The sequence below is a fragment of the Oryzias melastigma genome, linkage group LG20, assembly GCF_002922805.2.
Source record: "Oryzias melastigma strain HK-1 linkage group LG20, ASM292280v2, whole genome shotgun sequence".
Lineage (NCBI taxonomy): Eukaryota > Metazoa > Chordata > Actinopteri > Beloniformes > Adrianichthyidae > Oryzias > Oryzias melastigma.
In genome coordinates, this window is record NC_050531.1 from 3,843,318 (window position 1) to 3,859,128 (window position 15,811).

Genomic DNA, 15,811 nt, shown 5'->3' on the forward strand with positions numbered 1-15,811 from the left:
AACCTAAATTAGTCAAAGATGTTAGCCTGTTGCTAAAATAGAAGCTAAACTCTAAGTTAGCCAATAAAAACCTCAGTAGATAACAAATTAGCCAAAAACGTTAGCATGTTGCTAAAATATTAGCTAAACTCCAAAATGGCAAAAGAAAATCCTTAGTAGATGCCAAATAAGCTAAAAAAAAGTTAGCTCTTTGATTTAATACTAGCTAAAGTCCAAAATAGCCTACGATCCATCAGTAAACTCAATTAGACAGAAACGTTAGCATGTTGCTAAAATATTAGCTGAACTCCAAATTACCAAAAACAAAACCTCAGTAGATGCTAAATTAGCCAAAAAAGCTAGCTCGGTGATTTAATACTAGCTAAACTCCAAAATAGCCTAAAATTCTTCTGTAAACTAAATTAGTCAAAAACGTTAGCATGATGTTAAAATAAAAGCTAAACTCTAAGTTGGCCTGAAAGACCTCAGTAGATGACAAATTAGCCAGAAACATTAGCATGTTGCTTAAATATTAAGTAAACTCCATTTTTTTTAAATTACTTTAAAAGATGAAAACATAACCCATGAATATAATTAAAGGCTTGTTGCTAATCTACTTAAAATTTTGACATTTGAAGACTTTCTCATTCGTTTGCATATTTTGCTCAATATTTCAAAAAATATAAAGTTTATAAAACTCTAGCAGTAACGTCCTGAAAGAGCTGAATGTTTTGATACAAAGATTTCTGAAATCGTTGAAAGTGTGATTGAGTTGACGGAAAGGAGCCGGAGAACGCTAATCATTCACACAATCATCTTAAATAAAGATTCCCATCACGTCATTTATCTTATCAGGATTTTAGCTTCACTGTTAAATCCTTTGTTGTGGTGAGTTTAGCTGTTGATTATATGTACAAAATCTTTGTTTACATCAAGAATGTGCCTATAAACCCGGCGTGCACGTGTGGACGACCCCTGATCATTAGGCTTTATGAAAGAGAACCACATGGTGACTTTGTGCATTAATAGATTTACACGTAAAACCGTTCAAAGTTGCACATGTGGCTTCATCAGTGGAAAACCTCAGGACTCCTGAAATCAGAAATGGGACTTATTTTTGCTCTTGCTGCTGCCAGCTTCTTCTGCTACCATTGTTAATATCGTTATTGATAGATTTTCAGACTGTAGGGATTTGGTGAATCGCCTCAGCAGTTATGTTTCATGAAAAAATAGATCTCGCGTGCTTTCAGCAAATCTATGACTGTCATCCATCAGGATTAATCACCTCCCATTTTTGCCAAGAAGCTGTTGGTCGGAGAGCTGTAGGTGACTTCACACTCACAGCTTCTCCCCAAACTCGTGATGGGACCGTGATGGACTCCGGGATGCAGATCCAAATCCTTCGCCGACGACAGATGCCTTCGTCTCACGCCACGATGATGGGATCCAGCCACCGCCGCTCGCAGCTGCATCTTCAGACAATCAGTCAGGAGGGCCTCCGTGTTTACACAGGAGTGACCGTGCATCGGCACCAGTCGTCCCAGGCCCCGCCGTCCATCTGATGAAGGGGGGCCCCCAACGCCTGGCAGATAAAGGTTACGCGGTTTTTCCAAAACTCGATAAACTCCATGGAAACTCTTCTTCTCTCCTGATTAAAGCTGGTGCGGCTCCGTCACCACGAGCTATTCAAAGCCTTCTATTGTTTTTCTTTTCTAAATATGTGTCGGTCACATCCTGTCAGACACAGGCACCGCAACGATAAGTGGACAGGGGGTCAAAGGGGTCATTGTTGGGTCAATGATAGAGAAACGGGGCCGGAGTCCTGCCTTGTGTGGGCTGGAGGGTGACGGTTCTGACGACTACGTTAGTTTATCAGCACATTTGAGAGCCAATCAAACGCCTGAACATCATCCGATACAACACCACCAAATACTTTTATAGATACTGGACAGATTATCGCCCCAAGGTGAGAGTTTTGGTAAGACTCACATGTACAGTGGCTGAGGACCGCCATCGCAGCAAAAAAAAAAGGAAACTCTATAAAAAATTTAAAAAAATGTCTGCAAACAAAAAAGTCACTGTCAACATAAAAGTGATTGCAGCGAAAATAAAAAAAGGAAACTGCAAAAATAAAAAATATCTGCAAGCAAAAATGCAATGTCAGCAAAAAAAGTAACTGCAAAAATAAAAAATTAACAGCAAACAAAAAAAGAAACTGCAAAAAAATGAAAAAAAAAATATACAAACTAAAAAAGAAACTGTGTAAAAAATAATATCTGCAAACAAAACAGCGATCTCACCCAAAAAAAGTACCTGCAAACATAAAAGTAATTGCAGCAAAAATAAAAAAAAGTAACGGAAACTAAAATAGGAAACTGCAAAAAATTAAAAAAAATATCTCCAAAAAGAAAAGCGATCTCAGGAACTGTAAACATAAAAGATTTTACTTTTATGCATTTTAGCAGCAAGACTAAAAAAATATTTGCAAAGAAATTTGATTGCAGCAAATATGAAAAAGTAACTTCAAAGAAAAAAGGTGAAAAATTCGAAAGTTGATTATCGTGGATCGTCAAAAATGCTCTGGTGGACATCACTTTTCTTATTTTTCCTGCTATCACTTTTCTGTAACCTTCAATGTGTAGCCAACACTGGCTGGGATAGGCTCCAGCAACCCTGTGCGTTTGAAACCGCTCAAGTGGTCACTAAAGGAACTGCATCCTTTTGCTGTACCTCCAATAAACTCCACATTTGCAGATGACACGACTCTTTCAAAGTTCTTCCTCAGGTGAATCCCGGCAGGTTTGGTACTTCCTGTTTGTCCTTCCTCTTTTTAAAACTATAAAACTACAAATCGCAGCTGTTAGATACGATTGATTAAGTCACAGGAAAGATTCCAGACTTTTAGGTCAAATGACCACAAAGAAGAGTTTAAGCTTCGTGGATTCTGATGAGAACTTTAGGTTTTAGGTAAAAGTTTAAGTTTGGATCTTCAAAGGTGGAAGTGTTCCACCGGATTCAGATCTTTGTTCTTCCCTCTCCTGCAGAGAACAGCACCAGGACTCTGAGCACGCCCAGTCCGGGTCTGATCCTGCCCTCCAAGTCCTCCTCCCTCTCCTCGCCGGCCCTCTCCAGCAACGGCCATGAGACCAACTCCTCGTCCTCGTCTTCGGCGCCGGCCGAGACGGTGGCGGTGATCCACCCTCAGCCCGGCAGCCACACCCGCTCCCGACAGTCCAAACCCCACCTCCTCGCCCCCATCGACCTCCTCCCCGACCACACCCTGCTGCAGATCCTGTCCCACCTCTCCACCAACCAGCTGTGCCGCTGCGCGCGCGTGTGTCGCCGCTGGTACAACCTGGCGTGGGACCCCCGGCTGTGGGTCAGCGTGCGGCTCACAGGGGAGCTCCTCCACGCCGACCGCGCCCTCCGGATCCTCACCCACCGCCTGTGCCAGGACACCCCCAACGTGTGTCTGACGCTGGAGACGGTGGTGGTCAACGGCTGCAAGAGGCTGACCGACCGCGGGCTGCACGCGCTGGCCCAGTGCTGCCCCGAGCTGCGCCGCCTGGAGGTCGGCGGGTGCTACAACATCTCCAACGGGGCGGTGTTCGAGGTGGTGTCTCGCTGCCCCAACCTGGAGCACCTGAACCTCTCAGGTGAAAGATTGAGAGTTATTTAAGGTTTAAGTGGATTTATTATGGAATCTTTTTACTAATCATAATTATGTTAAAATGTTACGGTTTTAAATCTTTCTGCTAACTTTTTGGACTATTTTGGCATTTAATAAGATTATTTAGGCTATTTTGGAGTTTAATATTTCAGCTACATGCTAGCTGTTTTGGCTAATTTTGGCTTTTTTTAAGTTTTTTTTGCAAAGTATATATATATATATATATATATAAATTTAAACTGAAATCTTTTAATTTTTGAGAGAACATATTAGACCACTGTAATTATTTGATTATATTTTGTTATCTCCAGACATGATTAAACTCCATCGTCCTCATCGTCCCGATTCCTCCTGCAGTCGCTGTTTCTCAGTCAATTCTGGAAAAATCATTAGAGAAGTTCTGCCAACGTTTAACTCCCTTCTGGGAGGAGAAAGCAGAACGTTCCTCGACACGAGTGAGAGCGGCGGTCTGCTGCCGTCATTAGAACCCCAAACAGCTTTTGATTAATCTTAAAATATTAGAAATTAAAGCTCAGAACCGCCTCATGTGGCGCGTTTCTTTAGTTAGCATCATTTTCCAAAATCGTGTCACTTCTGCAGCTTCAGAGGAGATAGAAACGGATTTATAAACGGAAAATGTAGATTTAAATAGTTTTCCGATGAAAAGAATCATCTAACTCTTGGATTTCTCTCGTCCTGATCCTGATTTTTCTCCAGGATGCTCCAAGGTGACCTGCATCAGCCTCACCCAGGAGGCGTCGCTGCAGCTCTCGCCGCTGCACGGCCAGCAGATCTCCATCCACTACCTGGACATGACCGACTGCTTCTCCCTGGAGGACGAGGGTTTGCGAACTATCGCGGCGCACTGCCCCCGCCTCACTCACCTGTACCTGCGGCGCTGCGTCCGGCTGACGGACGAGGCTCTGCGCCACCTGGCTCTGTACTGCTCCTCCATCCGGGAGCTGAGCCTCAGCGACTGCCGCCTGGTAGGCGACTTCGGCCTGCGCGAGGTGGCCCGCCTGGAGGGCTGCCTGCGCTACCTGAGCGTGGCCCACTGCACCCGCATCACGGACGTGGGCGTGCGCTACGTGGCCCGCTACTGTCCCAGACTGCGCTACTTAAACGCCCGCGGCTGCGAGGGGCTGACGGATCACGGTCTGGGCCACCTGGCCAGGAGCTGCCCCAAACTGAAGTCTCTGGACGTGGGCAAGTGCCCGCTGGTGTCGGACAGCGGGCTGGAGCAGCTGGCCATGTACTGCCAGGGCCTGCGGCGGGTCAGCCTGCGGGCCTGCGAGAGCGTGAGCGGCCGAGGACTCAAAGCTCTGGCGGCCAACTGCTGCGAGCTGCAGCTCCTCAACGTGCAGGACTGCGAGGTGTCGCCGGAGGCCCTGCGCTTCGTCAGGCGCCACTGCCGGCGCTGCGTCATCGAGCACACCAACCCGGCTTTCTACTGAGCGGGACGGCTCCTCCGACAAGTGATGGATTCCCGATAGAGGTCAAAACCTGGAGTGCAATACTGGCGACGATCCACTAGGGGGCGGCACATGCTGCCTTTGAGCGTACTTCAGAATGTATTTGACTGTTGATCTGTGAAAAGGTTCAGTATTTCTTCACCTTCAGCGTCCCGCTACAACACTGATCAGCGGCTACAGCCGCGTTAGCGTCCAAAGTACCTGTAATATATACACACATATATCTATTTTTCTAAAAGTTCTCATCACCTTAAGGCCCTATTATCACTATCCTGCATTACTCCAACTATTTATAACCAGTTTTGTGAGAGCGCAGCAAGGATGCGATCCGCTCAAACGTGCGCATGTGCACTTTACTGTCACGCCGCCGCCGCCGCCAAAGAGAACCCGAAGGAGCTTGGAACGGGATCATTGTTGGAAATAAACAGGAACATGTTGCTGCTAAAGCTGTCTCACTCATTCCTTTATTGAAAATCTACGTTCATGAGCCATAAAGTTAATGGGAATTCTTTTTAAGGATTTAATAGAAATAATAGGAAGCATAAACTTTATTTATAAAGCACTTAAATTGTCAATAAGTGCTGTAAAATCACAGAATAATTTAATTAGAATCGCAGATATAAAGAGGTTTGAACTTTAATATTTAAAGGATAATATAAATCTAACAAGAAAACTCAAAAATGAACCCTTTAAAGTTTTATAAACACTTTATATCTACTAATTAATATTTCTTGCAGAAATTTATCATTTAAATCCATCAAAATTAATATTTTTAGTGTATATTTTGGCAAAAACATGTCCGAAATGAGAACAAAATAACATTCTTTTAAATATATATTCACACAAAAAAGTATTTTGAATATTAAAGAAATAAATACATTTATAAAAGAAATAAAATAGCAGTTCCTAGTTTTCGCCACCAGAGGTCACTGTTTACCACTACAGTTGAATCTTCCAGAGATTCATCCAAAAGTTGTTTCACTTTTTTACACCCTTTTAAAAATAAAATAGACTTTTTTAATTTATTATTTTAATATAAATAAGCATCAGACAAAATAATACATTTTTTATATAATACTCACATAAATATATTTTTCCTTCAAACTTTTCACATGTTTAGTCCAGGTGCACCTGGACGGATTCACCTGGATTTCTGCAGCTGTAGTTCCTCCTGTCCCGACAGCAGCTGCTGAGGTCAAATAGTGTGCAACAAGTCAGCAGTGCTTCTCGTGTCGTGTTCGGGTGCAGAGAAGAGGCTCTCCGCTGCACTGAAATCCCTTCCTAGTGTTTAAGTTCATCGTTTTTTCAGGCAGTTCGGTGCAAACTCATAATCCCAAAGCTTGGAAAATAATCATTTTGGGATTTTCTCGTCTGCAGTGTAGCGTCTTTGATGTTTGTGCTGCTGGTTGACCGAACAGACGTCCCAGTCTGGACTTGTAGCTCGAGTCCCGCAGGAACAGGTGGGAGTCGGCTTCATCCGCGTCACCTGGAAGAGAAACAAATGCTTGTTTTCAAAAACAACCATAAGACTGAATGTTTGGCAAGAACATTTTTGGGATTTTCTCAGATAATGCACCTTAAAAAGTCTTCATAAACGCCTCTTTTTTATCATTTTACTGAAAAATTACAACTGCGTATTTGGAAGTTTGGAACATCTTTTAAATGAGGTCTAACTAAAACATTTGTACTTAAAGTCTCGTTCTGATCATCTTGATCTGCACGATAAGAATAAAATTAGACTTTTATTTTTAAATCTTGATTATATTTGTTTAAGAAAGTGGACGTTTTTCAGAGATATTCACAATGATCAGAAAACTTTGATGACTCAGCATTAAAATGCACAAATCTGGAGACGTCTCACAACTCTTTGTGTATTTGTAACTATAAAATGTGTATAAATGTGGTTTTTTGGGGATTTCTACGCCGTTTAGAGATCATAGTTTGTTTTAAGCTGCTGTAACTTCAAGTTGTGCGTTTGTAAATCGTGTTTTGCATTTTCAATATCGGAGTTTACGTGTGAATACACAATCACAAGCACACACAGCTACACACAAAATGTTTTGTACGGATCCACTAAAAGTATTTTCTTTCCAGTTCTGATCCAGATTCCAGCTCGGACGAGGAAAACAAAGACGTTCATGGATCTATTTGTCTGCAAGTGGATGCATCAGGAAGGGGCGGAGCTTGTGGCCCCGCCCAGCGTGTTTTCTACATCACAAATATGGTCTTTTTTTAATTTCATTTTTACGTCTGCTTCTGATTCACAATGATTTCAATCAAAATAAAAAAGTTCACAAACATCACAGGAAGATGTTAAAATCCCCAAAACACGATTTTCATCGGCGGGTTGTTGTTTAGTCTAAACACGTCATGGACTGACGGATGAATCAACAGAATCAACGCCCTGAAAGTACCTGAGACTTGAGGAGGCGGAGCTCCTCGTGAGCTCTTCTGGAGCGCTTCTCCAGCTCCAGATACTTCTCCTTCAGAATCTCCCGGTCTCTGCGCTCCTTCAGAAAGTCTTCTTTGTAGACCTCAGCCTACAGGAGTACATCGAATACAAACTTTAGAGCGAAATAAAACCAGAACTGAAGCTTGAAAATAAAAAGTTCACAGAAAGGAGAACAGATTTTTTTCTCAAACTCATCTACTCACGAAGACTAGCTGAAATTAAAGTTGAAAAGCTGCAGTGTGTTGGTGTCACAGACATGATCGGGTCTGTTTTATTCTTCCTATTTACTTTATCGAGCATTAACGACCAAAACGTTGGACAAGAGTTAAATATTGATCAGTTTGAATGGTTAAATTTAGAGTTTTTAGAGTTTCATTAGTGATTTGTTGATGTTTGTGAAGCTGCAGACGCGTTCAGGGACCGTCACTAAAGTACACAAAAACACCCTAAACAAACAGAAGGTATTACTCACGATAAAAAAATCCAAAAAACATAACAAGTATTTATTATTGTCTAAACAAACTCAACCAAGAAGAATTCCTGATGTCATTAGCATTTAGCCTTCATTAGCACATAGTTGAACAAACGTGTTTGAGAAATGGAAGTTGTAGACGGGTCCTTATTTAGTGTCTTTAGGACTTAAAAGGTGTAAAAAAAAAATCATAAAAAACAGAAAAAAATAATAGAAAAAATAGGAAAAACATGTTTTGAACAAAAAACATTTTTTCAAGTTGAAAAAAATCTGTAAAATTATTTTATATATTATATATATGCAAGTTATAGACGCATCCTAAGTTTAGGTGGAAAACATTAACTCAAAAAGTGTAAAAAAATAAATGAATAAAAAATAAGCATCACAAAAACAGAAAGAAATGTATTGAAAAATTGTTATGAAATAATAAAAAACAAAATTTAAAAAACAGACAAAAATCTTGAAATAAAAAGTCGAATTTGGAAAAAATCTCTTAAAAAAAATCATATTGAAAATGATTTTATTTATACATATACTGTATGTATATATATATACAAGTTGTAGACGCATCCTAAGTTCCTCACTTTAGGGGTAAAACATTAACTCAAAAAGTGTAAAAAAAATAAATACATAAAGAGAATAAAAAATATGTGGCACAAAAATAGAAAGAAATCTATTTAAAAATTAGGGAAAAAATGTTTTGAAATAACAAAAAATAAAATAAAAAAGATGGAAAAAAATCTTATAAAAATCATCTTGAAAGTTATTTTCTTTATACATATATATGTATATATATATATATAAGTTGTAGACGCATCTTAAGTTCCTCGATTAAGGAGTAAAAGGATAACTCAAAAAATGTAAAAAAAAAAAAACAATAATAAATGAATAAAAACTATGTATCACAAAAAATAGAAAGAAATATACTGAAAAATTAGGAAATAATTGTTTGAAAAAACAAAAAATAAAAAAAAGTTGGAAAAAATCTCTTAAAAAAAACAAAAAAAATCTTGAAAATTATATATATGAATATAAGCGTTGAGCTTCTTTTCTCCTTCAGAATCTACTGGAATTATCATGTTAATGGTTATATGTTAAAGATTTTGTGTTTCAGCGTCAGACGACGCCTCAGGGGTTAAAGGGTTAATTAAGATCAAGAAATGACCATAAATGTTTTTTTTATTTCTACTTGACCTTTTTTGGGAAATATAAAGTCAGTTTTTGCATTTTATTCAGAGAATTCTGAAAGTTTTCTGGAGCTTCTTTTAAAATTGAAGTGTTTTCAAGTGAAGAAGCTGAAAACGAACCTGATGTTTCCAGACGTCTGGTAGTGTTTGGCTCTCAGAACCGCGGAGCGCCTCCTCTAAAGCCTGAAAGAACATCCAGTCAGAACTCTGAACATCTGAACCTGCAGCAGCAGCAGCAGCAGCAGCAGCAGCAGCTTCCTCACCTCGTTGAGCCGCCTGATCTCCTCGTGCTGCTGCTGCCCCCTACGGGTCAGAGTGCTGTTCTGCAGCCGCAGCTCTTCGGCTTCCTCCTCTGCAGCCTTCCCTCCTAACGTCTGTGGGAAATTTCCAAAGAGGAAGCGGTGAAGTCGGAGGTCAGACTCTGGAGTTGCCTGGAGAAGAATTTTACCTTTTTCAGGTCAAAGGTGACGCGCTTCTCCTCTGCGGCGCTGTCCTGGTGCTGCGCTAAACTCAAACATTTCACCTAAAAACGACAGAAAAAGATGAAGGAAGTAGTAAAAATATCAAATCTGACATGTGAACGGACTCCTACCTTCTGCTTGTAGTACTGCACCATAGATCTGTACTCCTTTGCCCACTTCTTATTGATGAGGAGAAGCTGAGGAAGACGAGCGGATGAAGCTGTGAGTGTGAAGATGATGATGAAGAGGATGAGTTCTGAAATGAGCTCACCTCTTTTCTCTGCTCCTCCAAGAGAAGGATCTGCGCCTTCATGCTGATCAGGGGTTCCTCACACTGGTGCACAAAAACAAACAAAAAAGTAAATCCAGAAGCACCTTCATCTTGCAGGTTTGATCTATTTTTTTGTGGGAAGTTGTGCAACACGGCCGCTTCCGCCGACTTCCTTTTGCACATTTCTGGAAGTTTTGCAGCAGAAGCGCTAAAGAACAGAAGTCATGAGACTGAGAAGCTGAGGTCACCAACCGTCGGTTCCTCCACCAGGGCGTTGAAACGGAGCTCCGAACCTTCTGGACTCGAGCCCACCGGCAAACAGATCTCATACCTAAAATTGAACATTAAAAGACACCTTTTTAATCAAAAATGGGTTAAATAAATCCATAAATCTGCAGGAGGAAGAGTCCCACCTGTCGGCGTTTGGCAGTGATGGATACAGCCGCTGCTGGATCCTCACCGACGTTCTTTCCTCAGAGTTTTTGTGTAACGACTGCAAAAATAAAACCATATTTAAGTTAATTCTCCTCAAATATGAACAAAAAAACAGCAAGTGAGTATTTAAAAACAGCTTACTTTACTTCCTGTTGATAAACAAAAAATCTACCATTAATTTTCACATTTTATTCAGCTTTAGTGCACAAAAATATAACAAAATACTCATTTTGCAACAACAAAAACAACAGTAGAAACTGTTTCAGTACAAATCTAAATACATATATTTATTTTTATTTTATTATTTATTTAACCTTTATTTTACCAAGAAAATCCCATGAGATTTGATCTCTTTTCGCAGTAAAATTGTTAAAAGTAGTAATAAAATACGTATAGAATGAACAGAAAAACAATAATTAAAAGGTTATTCTTAAGTAATGCATAGAAATTATGTGGAAACATAAAAAAATAAATATTTTATAATAATAAAACATAAAAAGTAAATAAATGTCTAAATATTAAAGAACCGAAAACATTTAGAATGATCTGCAAACAGTTTCAATATTCAAAAATATTAATAAATGTTAAAATAAAAAACAACTTTTGAAGATGAAGTTTGAACGCCTTCATGTGAAAATGTAAATAAATTAATTAAAAGATGAAAAAGTTAAGGAGTGAAGTTAAACGTGAAGAGGAAAACAATAATACAATAGAATAAAATAAAATAATAATGAATAAAAATAAAGAAATGGTTTAAAATCCAAATATATTAAAATATAGTGCATGCCAAACAGTTTATTAAATCCATTAAACTTATTTAGTCGGTTTGTAAACAAATAAAATCACTTCATTAATTACAATTTAATCAATATTTACTGAAATTTTGGCAAAAAATAATAAATAAGTACAGAAAATACTGACATTGAATTCAAACAAAAAAGAAAAAATATATTAAAGTAGTAAATAATATATGAAAACAGTAAAAATCTAAATAATAATAATACAGAGACAGACTAGAACTCACCATCGCGGTTTATCCTCTGAGCTCGAAAAAATCTGCACCTCCTGTAAGAACCCAGAACCTCTTTATACCCGGAACTCTGTGACGTCACAGGGCTTGTCCAATCAGCCGCAGGGATTCCCTTTTCATGCTCGTGCGGTCGCCCGCGCGCTGTTTACAAGGAAAGGAAAGTCCACAGAGTTGATTAAGAGCGCGTGCGGTAATAAAAAAAGGACGCATTTACGGCACGCATTGATGACTCAGCACGCGGAGAGAAAAAGTCAGACCTGACCTGGTTACCTAGCAACGCCGGGCAGTTTTAAGGGGTATTAGTTAAAATGTTAAAAATTTAGTGCTTTTTATTATTCTTTTGTTTAAAAAAATGAAAATAAATATATAAAATAATTTTTAAAAATTGTGTCATATAATGCCCTTTCAAAATAAAAGTTTTCAATGATTTTTTCTAACCCCAAAAAATAAAAAATAGTCATTAGAAGTTCAAATTAATTTAAAAAATATATTTTTTATAGGAATGAGCACCTTAGTTTTTCTTTTTTTATATATTTATTTTTATATAAATAGAATTAGTATAATCAACAATAGATAATTTTAATGTTGAGTTGCTTTGAAACAGAGTTAAGGGAAAAAACAAAACAAAAACAAGAAAGGATAGGTGTTCATGAAGGAATGCTGGAAATAATCTTTTAAAAATTGTCCAAATCTATTAATTATAAGACAGTTTTAAGGTAAATTCTAAAATCCATTTGAGTTGATGTTGTGAAACTTGCTGAGTCCTTCATTTTTTACAGAGGGCTTTGTGCTGATCTACTGTCAGCTCCTCAGAACACAGAGTTCCTCCTCACTTCCTGGGAGGTTAGACTGCAGCAGCTCAATATCGAAATAAATAAATAAACGTGTCCGAACATCGTGTTAAACCAATGAGCTGATGGGAAACCCACGCTTTACACAGACCCCTCTGGTTACGCAATCTCCAGACTTCTTCAAGGCGTTGAGTCAGATCACGATTGTTTCAGGGAAAGAAGAGAAGGGAAATACGCTGCAGTAACCGCCGCTCTGCTGCATGCAGAGGACTCAGCTGTTCCCATTTCACAACTCACTTCAATAAGTGAGGATACCTGCGATTCACTTCCTGAATCAGGCTGGCACAAAAGAGACGTGATTCCCCACCCAAACTCACACTCAAGGAAATTCATGTCTTATGATTGTTTGTTTGGCTGAAGTTGGAGCTTCCACTTCTGGTGATCTGAGCGAGTCTCAAAGCGACAAGCTTCCTGCATGGACTCATTTGGGAGAGTTTGAAGTACTTATGCATAGATATTTTACTGTAACCAGAACTGGAGGTATTCACAGCCAGTAAATACAGACCAATACAAGCACAAATATTTGGTGGAAGTGAAATCTCTTCAAGAACTGTGGGAGAACTACACAACTTCAGACATTTTTACAACAGAGTTTAGCCAAACACAAAAACTGAAAGAATCTGTGAAAATCTGAGGTCGCGGGCCGAACAGGATAAACATTTATTGAGCACTCTAAAACTAACTAATTTTTTAAAACTTTAAAACCGTAACTTTTTAACATGATTATGAACTATAGCATTACCTGCAATAATGCTAGTGTGGATGCTGTAAGCTGAATTTGGCCGCTGAAGATGCTGAAAGTGATAGCTGAAAACACCAAAGCTGATAGCCAGCTAAAATATTAGCAAAATGCTAAATTAGTCTAAAAAAAAAACAAAACAAGCTGAATAAAGGTTAGCGAAAACAGCTGGCATGTAGCTGAAAAAATAGCTAAACTTCAAAATAGCCTAAAAACTGAAAAAAGCCTAAATTAGCCAAAACAGCTCGCATGAAGCTGAAAAAATAGCTAAACTCCAACAGCCTAAAAAAAATCTTAGTAAATGCCAACATAGTCCATAAAGCTAGCAGAATGCCAATTTTTTAAACTTTAAAACTGTGACTTAACATAATTATGAATAATAAAAAGGCAGAAATATTATTCCAAAATAAATCAATTTAAACCTTAAATAACTTTTAATATTTTACTGTACATAAAAAAATATTTTGTCAAAATTATACAAGATAGAAATAAGCGCAAGTTATCATCGGGCCATTAATAACAATAAAATAAAATTATCTGGAGGGCCAGATCCGGCCCCTGGGCCATGACTTTGACACATGCTCTGTAAGTATAATTTCTTAGATAAATAAATATTTAAACCCTTCCAGATTGGCCTACTTGTTATGCACTGACGTCCAGTGGTCTGTCTGTTGTGTTGATTTGAATTTGCTTGACAACCAATTCAAATCCTGACTGAGCACCAGCCCCTTCCAACCCATGAAAACAAGCGGATTCTCACGAGCTGATGTCATAAAGTGAGAACATCCCCTTTCTGGAAGAGTCAGCGCTGCCAGAACCACCCCCAGTCTCCACAACACTAGCGGTAATCAGCTGCTAGCTTTGCCGCTCATGTAGCTCAGTCGCTAGCCACGGCCATTGAGACAACCATCGTAGTAGATATGCAGTGTGCACATATCTTTGCAAAAGAACCAGATGTTTGTTTTCGTGAGAGAAATGCTGCAGAGGCTGGCTCTTGGATGACATCATGAAATGCGTGGTACCCAAAATCAGCAAAATTCTGAGCCTCAAGGTCAGAAGAAAACTCACGAAAATAAATTATATTTCATAAATGATTGGTTCTTTACCTCCCTAAAGGTAAAGGACAGGAGAAAGGTGGGTTAAGTGCTCCTGCCTTAGGTGGAGGAGTTTAAGTATCTTGGGGCTTTCCAACACATTCTCACTCCTCGTCATATATGGGCGTATGAATCAGGACTTCCTCCGTGCCACTTTTTCAACATTTTAGTGTTTTACTGTTCCCATTAAATCAGGGGTCTCCAACCCTCGGGACGAGGTACTAGACGAGGTACTAGACGAGGTACTGGACAAGGTAATAATGGAATAGATTTATCTGCGCTTTTCCAGACGCCCAAAGCGCTTACATTGTGTATCCATTATTTATTCATACTTGGTGACGGTAAGCTACTACTGTAGCCACAGCTGTCCTGAGGCATTCTGACAGAGGCGTGGCTGCCAGTACGCGCCTACGGCCCTCTGACCTTCACACGCCTTCACACACCAGTGGACCACACTGGAGGCAAGTAGGGTTAAGTGCCTTGCCCAAGGACACAGCGACATTTGGCTGGCGGGAGCCGTAATCGAACCGCCCATCCTTCAATCATTGGCCGACCCGCTTTACCACCTGAGCTACTGTCGCCCTGGTACCAGTACTAGTACGATACTAGTACTAGTCTGTCGGTACCGTTCCGAGGGTTGGAGACCCCTGATTTGCGTATGCATTATCTCCTTGTCTGTGACCCAATACCAAACGGCCCTCAGACTAGTACTGGCTTGTGGCCTGGAGGTTGGGGACCCCTGATTTAATGGGAACAGCCAGCCAATCAAAAAACAACAAATTGAGGACACCCAAAACGTCAAAGAAATGAAGGGGCACAAACCATACGTCCATATAAAGTATGACAAGTTGAGAGTGAGAAGTTATTGACTTTCATTTTACATATGGGTCACCTGTGTGCCTGGTAGAGGTTTGATCCTTTTACAACTGCAGATGGCCCGTATCCACCCGTAAGGACAGTTGTGACTACGGCTAAAGCAGTGAGTGAGGCAACGATACCTGGAGAACAAGTTAGGTCACCAGATCTGGAAAACTGGAGCCACCCATCCCGGCAGCACAGGAGCTCCATGCATTATAGTCTTCATCACACACCCTACAACAGCTAATGAGCTGACTCAGGCGTGTCATTAGGATTGATTGAACACACATGAACACAGGCAGTCTGGTAGGTCTTAAGAACCAGACCTGGTAGGTTCCACACCCTGCGCTCCACACAGAGCAGGTATCTAGTCCCACCTTGTGTGTTTCTGGTGACTTCTGAAACGCTGCCCAACAATTTGACTGCTTATCTCTTCCTGTCAATGGGATTTTGATGCATGAGGACATTAATATATATATTAAAAAAAAGCTACGGTCCGCGTGGCTTACCGTATGACACAGCCAAACCACTTCATCAGAGTCCGCCGCTTTTGTAGACCTCCACAAACCACTCTGATGAAAATGCTGTTTTTAACACGTACTTGTGGCATTTTTCTGATGACAGAGGACATATATTAAGAAAATTAAGCTTAAAACTGCATTTCTGAGTATTTCTTCATAGTATTAATACTGCGTCAGCATTCACACTATAGTGATTCTATTTGTCGTTATACGTTTTTCCCTGCGTTTTTTAACACATAAAAACTCAATTTCTGCTATCCTGGTATGAAAAAATGTTCAGGAGAAGTTTTTTGGTTTGGTTTTTCTCAATTTTTTAAAG

The 15,811-nt window shown here is 39.7% G+C and overlaps 2 protein-coding genes across 3 annotated transcripts in view; one reads left to right on the forward strand and one right to left on the reverse strand.

Moving 5' to 3' along the window:
• The window catches only part of LOC112151450 (F-box and leucine-rich repeat protein 7), a 36,184-nt gene extending 30,617 nt beyond the window's left edge, over positions 1-5,567 (forward strand). The window contains exons 3-4 of the mRNA XM_024280404.2: positions 3,024-3,635; positions 4,367-5,567. Coding sequence (XP_024136172.1) covers positions 3,024-3,635; positions 4,367-5,103 — 1,349 coding nt within the window. The 3' untranslated portion in view covers positions 5,104-5,567. The remainder of the gene's footprint in view (positions 1-3,023; positions 3,636-4,366) is intronic.
• Positions 5,568-6,134: 567 nt separating this feature from the next.
• On the reverse strand, positions 6,135-15,257 carry LOC112151297 (TNFAIP3-interacting protein 1). Of its 2 annotated transcripts, none has more exons than XM_024280143.2 (11): positions 15,112-15,257; positions 11,424-11,570; positions 10,378-10,457; positions 10,217-10,295; positions 9,965-10,027; positions 9,825-9,890; positions 9,681-9,755; positions 9,496-9,606; positions 9,353-9,415; positions 7,536-7,661; positions 6,135-6,607 (listed from the first exon to the last, which is right to left on the reverse strand). In XM_024280143.2, exons 2-11 carry the CDS (start codon positions 11,424-11,426, stop codon positions 6,473-6,475), a joined length of 801 nt encoding a protein of 266 aa, XP_024135911.1. In that variant the 5' UTR covers positions 11,427-11,570; positions 15,112-15,257; the 3' UTR covers positions 6,135-6,472. The 2 variants fall into 2 exon arrangements, with proteins under 2 accessions (XP_024135911.1, XP_036073335.1); XM_036217442.1 differs by lacking the exon at positions 15,112-15,257 and adding an exon at positions 15,006-15,027.
• Between the last annotated feature and the right edge of the window lie 554 nt (positions 15,258-15,811).

Coding starts and splice junctions, on each gene's coding strand:
- LOC112151297 (XM_024280143.2), bottom strand. Junction 9,891..9,964: donor TGGAGGAGCAGAGAAAAGAG/GTGAGCTCATTT, acceptor CGTCTTCCTCAG/CTTCTCCTCATCAATAAGAA. Junction 9,607..9,680: donor TCACCTTTGACCTGAAAAAG/GTAAAATTCTTC, acceptor AATTTCCCACAG/ACGTTAGGAGGGAAGGCTGC.